Genomic DNA, 13,295 nt, shown 5'->3' with positions numbered 1-13,295 from the left:
ACAATGGAAAGAAGCACGTAAGCAGAAGAAAAGAAATAATAAAAATGACAGCAGAAATCAATGAAATTGAAAACAGGAAATCAACAGAGAAAATCAATAAAACCAGAAGCTGATTCTGTGAAAAAACCAATAAAGTTGATAAGTTTCTAATCAGGCTAACTAAGAAAAGGAAAGAGGGATGCCTGGGTAGCTCAATCAGTTGAGTGTCCCTTGATTTCTGCTTAGGTTGTGATCCAGTGTCATGGAATTGAGCCCCATATTAGGCTCAGTGCTTAGCACAGAGCCTGCTTGGGATTCTCAGTCTCTCTCTCCCTGTGCCCCTCATCCCCACTCACATGTTCTCTCTCTCTAAAAAAATAAATAAATAAATAATTTGTGATGTTCAGTTATATTCTATAATAATAAAGTGTAAGTATTTATAGCAATGTAACAATGAGAAGCAATGAAATTTTGGGGCACCTGGGTGAATCAGTCGGTTGAGTGTCCTACTTTGGCTTGGTCATGATTTCTGGGTCTGTGAGTTTGAGCCCCGTGTCAGGCTCTGTGCTGACAGCTCAGAACCTAGAGCCTGCTTGGGATTCTGTGTCTCCCTCTCTCTCTGACCCTCCCCCACTCATATTCTGTCTCTCTTTCTCAAAAACGAATAAACGTTAAAAAAATCAAAAAGAAGCAATGAAATTTTGACTTTCGATATCATCATTTTCAGAGAGTTTGCAACGTGCAGTAATGCACTGAATACTTAAGACTTGAAATGCTATTCTTATGTTTAATATATTTTAAATATTGTGTTAAATATGTAAAAACCTATTAGGTTTTCCTGGACTTGGTTGATATAAAACTCCATTATTACTTTGTTATGGAAATGAATTGTTTTGGTTAACTGATTAACCAAGACCTTAATATATATATGAGTACCTTTTTGTGAATTGATTCTATCTTAAAATATAAGGCCATCACCAGAACTTTCCATCTAAAATAGTATCCATAACCACAGAATTGTTGTACAAAAGTTTTAACATCCTTTTGCTGTTACAAGTTGATTTAGGCTCCAGCAAAGCATTTTTATCACCTCAACACTAACAAAGATTATATTCCCCCAGAAAAACAAACTCTGAGGTGTTTTGTCAACCCTAGTAAATATTGAAAAGAATGGCTTCAATTACTTTTATTCCACCACCTGGGTCCTCTTCAAACCATGGAATACATGAGGACAGGTAACTGTACCAAGTAATGTTACAGGATTTTATTCCTCAATACCCAGGATTCGTTGTCTCGCCGATTCAAAGAATGAAGAGGTGGACACAAAATGAGAAGCAGGCAAAAGTTTATTCGAGTATAAGATTAGAAAGTAAGAATAGTAGGAAAGCTCTCTTTACAGAGAGGGGATATTCAAAAATGAATGCCCAAGGACTATAGGCAAGGGTTGTTGTTTTATAAGGTTGTGGTCAGCCCTCCTGTTCCTCTTCCCTTCCCCCTTGTTCCTTGTTGCTTTCTACCCTTATTGGCTGTATAACTCTAGGTGCTGGGTTGTCCATTTCTGATTGGCTCGTTTCCATTGTATGAGGGGTGGTCTATGGCCAAACTGTTCCTTGTGGGTCATAGGTTTTATGGTCTACTTATTTTTAGTCCTGTCTTTTGTCAAATTCCCGAGGGAACCTGAGGAGGAGTAGGTGGTGTCTGTTACATTCTTAAGATGAACCTTCTTGCCTGGGGGAGGAGGAGTGGTTTTGCTGTGGTCAAACACTCCCAGCATTGTTCCAAAACATGTCTTTCCCCACCCAGAGACCTCAGGTCCTAATCCTTTCTCTTTCTGCCTATTTTATCCTTTTATATTTTATATTTGTTTCCTATCATAGTAATGCTAATGGGGAAGGAGTCAGCACAAGTTTTAAGTTTGTTTTGGTAACAGCTTTACTGAGATTTAGTTCCAATACCATACAATTCACCAACTTAAAGTGTACAATTCACTGGCTTTTAGGTTTTTGAGTCATGCAACTAACACTACAATCAATTTTAGAACATTGTCATCACCTCAAAAAGAAATCTTAAATGGTTGGATAAACCAAATGCCATATATACATACAATGGAATATTATTCCATCTTGCAAAGTTAGGAAATGCTACAACATAGATGAACCTTGAAGACATTTTGCTAAGTGAAATAAGCCAGTCACAAAAAGTTAAGGACCTCACTTATATGAGGTTCCTACTAGAGTAGTCAAATTCATGGACACAGAAGGTAGAATGGAGGTTGTCAAGATCTGATAGAAGGTGGTAGGTGTGGTGGGGTGGGTAAAGGGAGTTACTATTTTATGGGTACAGAGTTTCATTTTATTTTATGTTGTGTATATTTTACCACAATTAAAAAAAAAATCTGGGGCACCTGGGTGGCTCAGTCAGTTAAGCGTCCAACTCTTGATTTCAGCTCGGGTCATGATCTCACAGTTAGTGAGTTCGAGCCCTGATTGGACTGTGTGCTGACAGCACAGAGTTGGCTTGCGATTCTTTCTCCCTCTGCCCCTCCCCCACTTGAGGGCGCTTATGCCAGGAGGCAATACACTTTCTCTCTCATAATAAATAAACATTTAAAAACCTGTTTAAATAAATAGAAATCCTATACCCGTTAGCCGTCAGTCTCCATTTCCCCTCAAGTCTAAGCAAACACTAATGTACTTTCTGTACAGATTTGCCTATTCTAAACATTTCATACAAACGGAATCATACAATACTTGGCCTTTTATTTCTGGCTTGCTTTACTTTGCATAGTGTTTTCAAGGCTCATCCATGTTGCAGCATGTATTAGTACACCATTCCTTTTAAAGGTCAAATAACATTCCATTATAGGGATATACCACGTTTTATTTATCCATTTATCACTTGTTTCCACTTTTGGGCTATTATGAGTAATACCATGAACATTTTATGTGTTAGTCTTCATGTGAACATATGTTTTAAAACCCCTCATTATACGTGGCAGGGACTTGTTTGATCATATAGTAATCCCACCTTTGAGGTAGTCCCAGAATGTTTTCCAAATTGATGACACCATTTTGCATTCCCAGCAGGAGAGTTCTCAGTAAACAAACAAACAAACAACCAACCATGGACACCCTTGGTTGTGTTCAAAACCTTGGTTGTTGTTAAAACAAGAACTAGCAAAAGTTTGTTATCTTTCTCCCTCTTTTTTGCCTTGCACCGAGGGATACATGGTGATTTAATTAAAGGAGGTGGAGGACGACCCGATAATCACCCTGGCTAAGCGTTGCGGGGGGCTTGGGGGGGGGGGGGCGGTCCCGGGCGGTCCCAGCAGCCCTCGCGCAACTAACGTCAGAGAGGTGAGCGCATGCGCGTGAGGATCACGTTGTGTGTTTGTCCTCAGGTGGCGCTCGCCTGGTTCAGCTCGCTCGGTGCGTGAGGAGAGGGTTCTATGTGCTGCTGGGCAGGGGTTCCTCTCACTGGAGGCTGCTGATGTGGGTGAGAGAGGTCGTGGATCCCAGGGTGTGAGGCCAGATTCGCTTTTATCTGCTTTGTGAGGTGTTTTTCTGCTGACGCCGCAGGGGGAGAAGACCTGACCTCCTTTGCCTATTCTAAGTGAACTAACCCTTGAGTTCTTTGGAGTATGAGAACATTTGTAGAATTTTATCCCCGTTCGTTTATTTAATGCTTTTTCACTGGCTTCCATGTCGTGTCTCTACTTTTCCTTTCCAAAAAGTGCATCCACTCCCAGGACTTCTGCTTTACACAGGTGATACCCAGAGGTTTGTCGCTAGCTTTTTTTTTTTTTTTCCCCCCTAAACTGTTAAAGTCCAGGCCCTGATTTACGTGGTCCTAGTGCTTATATATATCTGGGTGGCCTAAGAAGCCATCAGAATTAGAGCATCTCACATGAACTTTGCATTACCATTTTCCTGCTCTTTTTCGGGGTCCCGTATTTCCGTTAGAGCAGCATCATCCACACCCATTTTGAAAACTCACAGGCTGGTCGCCATGAAATCTTTAAAAGTCTAGAATACATCTGCTCCAGTTCATTTCATTCCTAATGCCCTAGATTGGGCCGTACATCTCTTAGGACTATATCAGTAGCTAGAAACTGATTATCATCTCTTCCTCTATCCAACCCATATTCCACAATAGCAGTAGGCACTGATTACCAACACAAAAATCTGACCATATTTTTCCCTGTTAAAAACTTAGATGGATTTTTTTTTTTTGCCTGTGTAATCATAACGGACTTCAAACAGTTATAATCTGATTGAGACTCACCCAACCGTTTCATTATCAATGGACTCTCTTCATTCAGCCCCAGAAACCTTATGTTCAGATGAAGCACAGATGAAATGTTCTGAACACAACATATACTTTAAGATCATTGTGTTTATGGCCACTGAGAAACTCTGAACTTTTCCCCCTATATAATAGCAAAAGGACAGTCTCAATTACTTTACTTTGGTAAGTGGCCTGAGTTCCAAGTAGTAGGGGTATGGATTCAGTAGTGTAGGTCTATTAATTAGGGTACCAGGGGGTTACCCCTGTCTTTGGAAAAGTCCTCCTGTCTTCACCTCTCCTCCAATTAAATCTTTATCAAATGCCACCTTTAAAGTAGAATTCATTGTTTTTTCCCTATGACCCACTGTATTAAATCAAAATGTCCTATACCAATAGAAAACATTATGACCCCTACACAAGGACGATGCTGTTTTAGGAACTATTTAATACATCATGTTTCTTTTGTACTCCTTAGTACATTAATATTTCTTTTATAGCAAGTTTATAGTAAGTTTTTTACATGTCCATCATCCCTTTCTGTACTTTCTGAACAATAGGAATCATATTTTACTCATCTTTGTAGCCCCAGTGCCTATGACAGTCTAGTATCTAATAAATACTAAATGCCCAATAAATATTTGATGATGAATAGATGTGATGGTCATCTGACTTCTCCAAATTGGCATCTCCTTGATGGCATGATCTAATCCTGAATCATTTTATCCCTAGTACCTAATACAATTATTGATATATACTGTTCCAATTGCTGAGTGCTATCTTTAAATGAATTTTCCAAATTCCATTCTCATTACCAAGGTTTAATATTTTATGTTGGTTACTGATAAAAGATTTAAGGCCAGAAGAGGTCTTATCATCTAGTACAACCCTTTCATTTCCTGCAGATGAAGATACTGAGCCAAGATAGCCCAGGTGATTGCCCCATACAACTAGGAAATGCTAGATCTAGGACTAAGTTTTCAGATTTTTTAGTTTAACTACTCTTTACTTAGGTTGAATTTTTGTAACAACTTTTACCACTTTCATTTTTTAAACACCCCCTGCAAGGGGACATCATCTAATATTTATTTCAACAACCATTTTTTGGGAGCACCTACTCTGTAAAGAGACAGTTGAGGTTCCTGTTCTTAAGTTTGAAATCTTGTGGAGAATCTCATAACCTACTGTTGATAAAAAATATTATTGAGAGCAAAACTTTGTTTTCTTTTGTGTAGGAATTTTAAGTTGGCAATTTTACCTTATTTCATTTCACTCTCAGTTTTAAGTATAACAGTGTGTAAGATTTTATTAGAGATCGTGAGGTGTAAATTCTGATTTATTTTATCTCTAGGTATTCTCATTTTTTTCTGTGTGTTTCACCATCAGTACTCTTTACCAGCAGTTGTTTAATCAATTTGTAATAGAGAAGACTCAGTAGGAGAAAATGTCAAATCTAAAAATGAAAGAGGCCGCCCTTATCTATCTTGACAGAAGTGGAGGACTCCAAAAGTTTATAGATGATTGCAAGTTCTACAATGGTATGTCCAGCAAAGGTGACTGTATATTTTAGAAACTTTAAAATTCCTATGTGCAGCTATTCTCATTTTTATGTTTGTATTTTTACAGATTCAAAACAAAGTTATGCAGTCTATCGATTCAGTATTTTAATAAATCCCTCTGATATTGTTGAATTGGATGCTGAACTTGGAAATTACATTTTACACCAGCCACTAAAAGCTGCTCAAGTTTTTCAATCTGTAAGTTAAAGAAAGAAATAATTTTATGCCACATGGCATTTTTGGTAACTTTGTTTGTTTGAAATTACAGGTCTGTTTTATTGCTGTTAAGACTCTTTCACTAATTGGACAATTACAGACTGAAGCTCAAGTAAGTTTTCGTTAAATTTAACAAAGAAAACCAAGGTAAAATAGTTTGAATGTTACTTGTAAATAAATATTTTATATTTAATTTTGTTTATTCATATTTTATTTATTATTTTTAAATAATAAACAATATTTTGTTTATTTTAAAAAGTACTACATTTCTTTCAGATTCAATAGACCATCTTAAATACACATCTTTATTTCCTGTATTATCACTTATAACATTAAATATTTTTATAATAAAACATTTCAAACATACCCTAAAATAAAAAGAGTAATACTGTAAACCTCCATATTATCTGTCAGTCAGATCTAATAGTTTGTAATATATTGCCATACCTGCATCATCTTTTCCCCAAAATATTTTAAAGCAAATCCCAGACATCCTTATGTCCCACCTACATACTTTACTATCAACCTCTAAAAATTGTGGACATTTTTCTTATATAACCGCAATGTCACTATGACCCTTTACAAAATAACAATGATTTTTTGGTATCATCTAATATCCAGTCTATATTTATTTATTTATTTATTTATTTATTTTTTTTTTTATGATTTAAAATTTTTTTTTTTTTTTTTTTTTTAAGTTTATTGACAAATTGGTTTCCATACAACACCCAGTGCTCATCCCAAAAGGTGCCCTCCTCAATACCCATCACCCACCCGCCCCTCCCTCCCACCCCCCATCAACCCTCAGTTTGTTCTCAGTTTTTAACAGTCTCTTATGCTTTGGCTCTCTCCCACTCTAACGTCCTTTTTTTTTTTTTTTTTTTTTTTTTCCTTCCCCTCCCCCATGGGTTCCTGTTAAGTTTCTCAGGATCCACATAAGAGTGAAACCATATGGTATCTGTCTTTCTCTGTATGGCTTATTTCACTTAGCATCACACTCTCCAGTTCCATCCACGTTGCTACAAAAGGCCATATTTCATTTTTTCTCATTGCCACGTAGTATTCCATTGTGTATATAAACCACAATTTCTTTATCCATTCATCAGTTGATGGACATTTAGGCTCTTTCCATAATTTGGCTATTGTTGAGAGTGCTGCTATGAACATTGGGGTACAAGTGCCCCTATGCATCAGTACTCCTGTATCCCTTGGATAAATTCCTAGCAGTGCTATTGCTGGGTCATAGGGTAGGTCTATTTTTAATTTTCTGAGGAACCTCCACACTGCTTTCCAGAGCGGCTGCACCAATTTGCATTCCCACCAACAGTGCAAGAGGGTTCCCGTTTCTCCACATCCTCTCCAGCATCTATAGTCTCCTGATTTGTTCATTTTGGCCACTCTGACTGGCGTGAGGTGATACCTGAGTGTGGTTTTGATTTGTATTTCCCTGATAAGGAGCGACGCTGAACATCTTTTCATGTGCCTGTTGGCCATCTGGATGTCTTCTTTAGAGAAGTGTCTATTCATGTTTTCTGCCCATTTCTTCACTGGGTTATTTGTTTTTCGGGTGTGGAGTTTGGTGAGCTCTTTATAGATTTTAGATACTAGCCCTTTGTCCGATATGTCATTTGCAAATATCTTTTCCCATTCCGTTGGTTGCCTTTTAGTTTTGTTGGTTGTTTCCTTTGCTGTGCAGAAGCTTTTTATCTTCATAAGGTCCCAGTAATTCACTTTTGCTTTTAATTCCCTTGCCTTTGGGGATGTGTCAAGTAAGAGATTGCTACGGCTGAGGTCAGAGAGGTCTTTTCCTGCTTTCTCCTCTAAGGTTCTGATGGTTTCCTGTCTCACATTTAGGTCCTTTATCCATTTTGAGTTTATTTTTGTAAATGGTGTGAGAAAGTGGTCTAGTTTCAACCTTCTGCATGTTGCTGTCCAGTTCTCCCAGCACCATTTGTTAAAGAGGCTGTCTTTTTTCCATTGGATGTTCTTTCCTGCTTTGTCAAAGATGAGTTGGCCATATGTTTGTGGGTCTAGTTCTGGGGTTTCTATTCTATTCCATTGGTCTGTGTGTCTGTTTTTGTGCCAATACCATGCTGTCTTGATGATGACAGCTTTGTAGTAGAGGCTGAAGTCTGGGATTGTGATGCCTCCTGCTTTGGTCTTCTTCTTCAAAATTCCTTTGGCTATTCGGGGCCTTTTGTGGTTCCATATGAATTTTAGGATTGCTTGTTCTAGTTTCGAGAAGAATGCTGGTGCAATTTTGATTGGGATTGCATTGAATGTGTAGATAGCTTTGGGTAGTATTGACATTTTGACAATATTTATTTTTCCAATCCATGAGCAGGGAATGTCTTTCCATTTCTTTAAATCTTCTTCAATTGCCTTCATAAGCTTTCTATAGTTTTCAGCATACAGATCCTTTACATCTTTGGTTAGATTTATTCCTAGGTATTTTATGCTTCTTGGTGCAATTGTAAATGGGATCAGTTTCTTTATTTGTCTTTCTGTTGCTTCATTGTTAGTGTATAAGAATGCAACTGATTTCTGGACATTGATTTTGTATCCTGCAACTTTGCTGAATTCATGTATCAGTTCTAGCAGACTTTTGGTGGAGTCTATCGGATTTTCCATGTATAATATCATGTCATCTGCAAAAAGCGAAAGCTTGACTTCATCTTTGCCAATTTTGATGCCTTTGATTTCCTTTTGTTGTCTGATTGCTGATGCTAGAACTTCCAGCACTATGTTAAACAACAACGGTGAGAGTGGGCATCCCTGTCGTGTTCCTGATCTCAGGGAAAAAGCTCTCAGTTTTTCCCCGTTGAGGATGATGTTAGCTGTGGGCTTTTCATAAATGGCTTTTATGATCTTTAAGTATGTTCCTTCTATCCCGACTTTCTCAAGGGTTTTTATTAAGAAAGGGTGCTGGATTTTGTCAAAGGCCTTTTCTGCATCAATTGACAGGATCATATGGTTCTTCTCTTTTTTTTTGTTAATGTGATGTATCACGTTGATTGATTTGCGAATGTTGAACCAGCCCTGCATCCCAGGAATGAATCCCACTTGATCATGGTGAATAATTCTTTTTATATGCTGTTGAATTCGATTTGCTAGTATCTTATTGAGAATTTTTGCATCCATATTCATCAGGGATATTGGCCTGTAGTTCTCTTTTTTTACTGGGTCTCTGTCTGGTTTAGGAATCAAAGTAATACTGGCTTCATAGAATGAGTCTGGAAGTTTTCCTTCCCTTTCTATTTCTTGGAATAGCTTGAGAAGGATAGGTATTATCTCTGCTTTAAACGTCTGGTAGAACTCCCCTGGGAAGCCATCTGGTCCTGGACTCTTATTTGTTGGGAGATTTTTGATAACCGATTCAATTTCTTCGCTGGTTATGGGTCTGTTCAAGCTTTCTATTTCCTCCTGATTGAGTTTTGGAAGAGTGTGGGTGCTTAGGAATTTGTCCATTTCTTCCAGGTTGTCCAATTTGTTGGCATATAATTTTTCATAGTATTCCCTGATAATTGTTTGTATCTCTGAGGGATTGGTTGTAATAATTCCATTTTCATTCATGATTTTATCTATTTGGGTCATCTCCCTTTTCTTTTTGAGAAGCCTGGCTAGAGGTTTGTCAATTTTGTTTATTTTTTCAAAAAACCAACTCTTGGTTTCGTTGATCTGCTCTACAGTTTTTTTAGATTCTATATTGTTTATTTCTGCTCTGATCTTTATTATTTCTCTTCTTCTGCTGGGTTTAGGCTGCCTTTGCTGTTCTGCTTCTATTTCCTTTAGGTGTGCTGTTAGATTTTGTATTTGGGATTTTTCTTGTTTCTTGAGATAGGTCCAGTCTATATTTAAATTTACCCAATTGGGTTCTCAAGAGTGTCTCACAATTTATTTGTTCAAATCAGGATCAAAACAAGGTCTACACATTATAATTGGTTTTTATATCTTATTAAATCCTTTTTCATCTAGAGCAATTTCCTCCCCCTTCCTTCTTATACCATTGGAATTTTGAAAAACCTAGATAATTGTCCTGTACAATGTCTCATAATCTGGATTTGTCTGATTATGTTTTGTGGCATTTAAAAAAATTTTTTTAATGTTTATTTTTGAGAGACAGAGACAGAGCATGAGGCGGGGAGAAGCAGAGAAAGAGGCACACACACAGAATCCGAAGTAGGCTCCAGGCTCTGAGCTGTCAGTACAGAGCCTAACGCAGGGCTCAAACTCACAAACCATGAGATCATGACCTTAGCAAAAGTCGAATGCTCAACTGACCAATCCACCTAGGTGCCCCATGTTCTTGTGTCATTTAACTTACTCTCCCGTACCCCATTTTTCTGGAAAAAGGGAATTTGCTCTTAAAACTTGCTTAAATTCAGATTCAACTCATTTTGACAAGAATACATCATATTTAGTGCCATGTATTTCATATTGTGTTACATTAGGAGAAATACACTCTCTGTTGTCCACTTTTAGTAATCCCACAATTGATTAGTAGGTTTGGGTGATGTCAGTCTGATCTCTTCAGTATACAGTCTCCCATCAACTTCTACCTAATAGTTTTTGCAGCCACTGATGACCATTGCCTAGAATCCATTATTTTATTAAAGTTGCAAAATTGTGATTTTTTTCTAATTTTAGCAACCTTTCTGAACTTATTAACTGAAATTATTCTATAACAGAAGTTTTCTCTCATCAACTATTTGGTTACCCTGAAATATACTTTGTACCAGAAAGGCAGAATAAATGGTTGGTTCTTTCCATTTATAAATTTTCAGAGAATAATGAGTTGAAATCATTATTTTGTGAACCTCTAATGATGACCAGTAATTTTTTGGGTTTTGTTTTTTATTTTTTTATTATGAAAAATTCATGAATTTAAAATATATCTGACATCTGATATATTAATATATCTGATGTGTTTAATATATTTAAAATATATCTGATATATTTCAATGAATCTTTGTCATTCCTTTTGATGTTTATTTTATCCTACCTTTGGTCACTGGGAGTCCCTTAAAGCTGGCTTTTATGTCCTTTTGACAGATCCCATGTTTTAGTTTTTTGTAATTCCCTTGGTTTCTGGCACAAGGAGATACAGCAGGTCCATCTGGTATATTTTCCACCCCAGACCTGGAGTCAGCCATTTCTCTTAAGCAGCTTAAGTTCCTTTTGTTGAGAAATTGTATTTAAGAGATCACAATCTGGGCACTAGAAGAGTTCATTATATTGGGTTGTCATTCTTTTACAGGTCTTTTCGATGGATATAGTCAGGAAATGTGTGGTTTTAAATAAAAATAATGAGTTCATAATGATATTTCCAATTAAAATATAAGATTTAGGGGTTTTGCATCTTTAATTTTACATTTAAATCTTTTTTCTTATGCTTACATTTTGTTTCCTAATAACACTAACAAATCATTTATTTGATTTACTCCACAAATATACTTATTATAATGTAATGCAAGTGCAATTAGATCTGCAATTTTATTAATACCATTTTTTACATTCTTATTAGATTAATATAGTGCTGAAGTTAACACATTTACCTCCTCTGCGAAGTTATAGTCTTGATCTTTGTGAATTTCCACTTGATTATGCATCTCAAAGATTTTATATGATGCAAGGTATTGTGATTGCAATGACAACTGTAACCAAGTACACACAAGGTGCAAGATTTCTTTGTTCAGATGAAGCATGCCCTCTGTCAAAAGGTAGATATAAAAATGTAAAATCAAAATACCAAGCAATTATTGTTTAATCCTAAATCAGGTTTATCATTAGTTATGAAACATTCATAGAGTAGAAAGAATGGAATAAAACTTGTTGTCTTATGTTTGTACGTTTATCTTGCATGATCTTGAAGTACATTCTCTCTTCCCCTCTTTTTTCCGACAGTTTAACAGTGCTCTTGGATTACTGAAGTACTTGTTTTCACACATTGTTTCATGACTGTTTGTTCATGCTGTTTCCTCTCCATGTAGTGTCCTCTCTCAGACCTTTGCCTTAACTTCAGTTCAGTCCTTCTCAGGACATCTTTTCCATTCATCTCCACTTATCATTGGGTTGGATGCCATTCTCTCTTCTCTCTGGACAGTCCAAATGAAAACCACATATTGAAATTATCTGTTTCTTATTGCTGCCTTTTGAAACTGTGTGTTTATGTATCCATATCACCAGTGCCTTAACACAGTACCTGCCAAGAAAGAGCCATGCAATAAATGTTAATTGAACTTCTCAGGAACCCATGTGCAAAATTGAGTTAATTATGCTTTGAATTAGATTAATTTTAAAGGATTGAAAATGGATAGCTAAATCTAAAAGTAAATTTAGCTTTCCTTTGTTTACTTTTAGGATTTGAGTATATAAGAGTGCATGTGCCTGGTGCTACTGAATCTGCAACAGTAAGAAATGACTTTTTGTGTAATCTGTGTTCATCTTCACTTCAAGAAGACAGAAAATTTAGAGTACTTGGTGGTAAAAATGCATTTACATTTTGCAATTATAAGTTTTAAAAGTGTTTTATATCTTAATGTGGAAATTAAATAGAATGTGTATTCAAATACCTAATTCTTTTTTTTGCTATTTGCCTTAAGATAAACAGATAGTTGAAATAATCACAGCAAAGGCACTTCATGCTTTTAAAGGATATTCCAATAACCAGCCATTTAGGTTTCAATCTCTTACAATTTTTCTAAGGGGTAAGTTTTGTGTGATCTAAAAGCAAATTGCTAAAAAATGTAAGACTATTGTTTATGACTATTGTTTATGTTTATTATATTTATGTTTGTTTATGACTATTTTATGTTTATGACTATTGTTTATGAGTTATAAATTGGTACTTCTATAGCTTAAGAATCATAGGTCTTTTTGAGAGTGTTTTAAAGAGTTATATATATATATATATATATATATATTTTTTTTTTGGGACAGAGAGAGACAGAGCATGAACGGGGGAGGGGCAGAAAGAGAGGGAGACACAGAATCGGAAACAGGCTCCAGGCTCTGAGCCATCAGCCCAGAGCCCGACGCGGGGCTCGAACTCACGGACCGCGAGATCGTGACCTGGCTGAAGTCGGACGCTTAACCGACTGCGCCACTCAGGCGCCCCTTAAAGAGTTATATTTTGCTAATATATTAATTATTCATTGATTCATACATTATTTACTTAAAAAGATATTAGCACCTTCTATGTCCCAGGCACTGTGCTAAGTCTCAGGGACACAATTACTTATGGTAAAGACCTCCCAT

The 13,295-nt window shown here is 36.6% G+C and overlaps 1 protein-coding gene across 3 annotated transcripts in view; it reads left to right on the top strand.

The window, feature by feature from the left end:
- The first annotated feature begins 2,459 nt into the window (after positions 1 to 2,459).
- Positions 2,460 to 13,295, top strand: part of MCMDC2 (minichromosome maintenance domain containing 2) — a 42,907-nt gene continuing 32,071 nt past the window's right edge. For 2 of the 3 annotated variants that reach the window (XM_030304058.1, XM_030304057.1), the window contains exons 1-6: positions 2,460 to 5,801; positions 5,890 to 6,020; positions 6,091 to 6,150; positions 11,563 to 11,758; positions 12,399 to 12,521; positions 12,641 to 12,745. In XM_030304058.1, the coding sequence (XP_030159918.1) occupies positions 5,708 to 5,801; positions 5,890 to 6,020; positions 6,091 to 6,150; positions 11,563 to 11,758; positions 12,399 to 12,521; positions 12,641 to 12,745 (709 nt within the window). In that variant the 5' untranslated portion in view covers positions 2,460 to 5,707. Of the gene's footprint in view, positions 6,021 to 6,090; positions 6,151 to 11,562; positions 11,759 to 12,398; positions 12,522 to 12,640; positions 12,746 to 13,295 lie in introns of all 3 variants that reach the window. The other variant, XM_030304056.1, reaches the window with a different exon arrangement.

Source organism: Lynx canadensis, chromosome F2 (assembly GCF_007474595.2).
Source record: "Lynx canadensis isolate LIC74 chromosome F2, mLynCan4.pri.v2, whole genome shotgun sequence".
Classification (NCBI taxonomy): Eukaryota; Metazoa; Chordata; class Mammalia; order Carnivora; family Felidae; genus Lynx; species Lynx canadensis.
The sequence above is the reverse complement of the archived record's forward strand: the minus strand, read 5'-3'. Positions and strand labels throughout refer to the sequence as shown.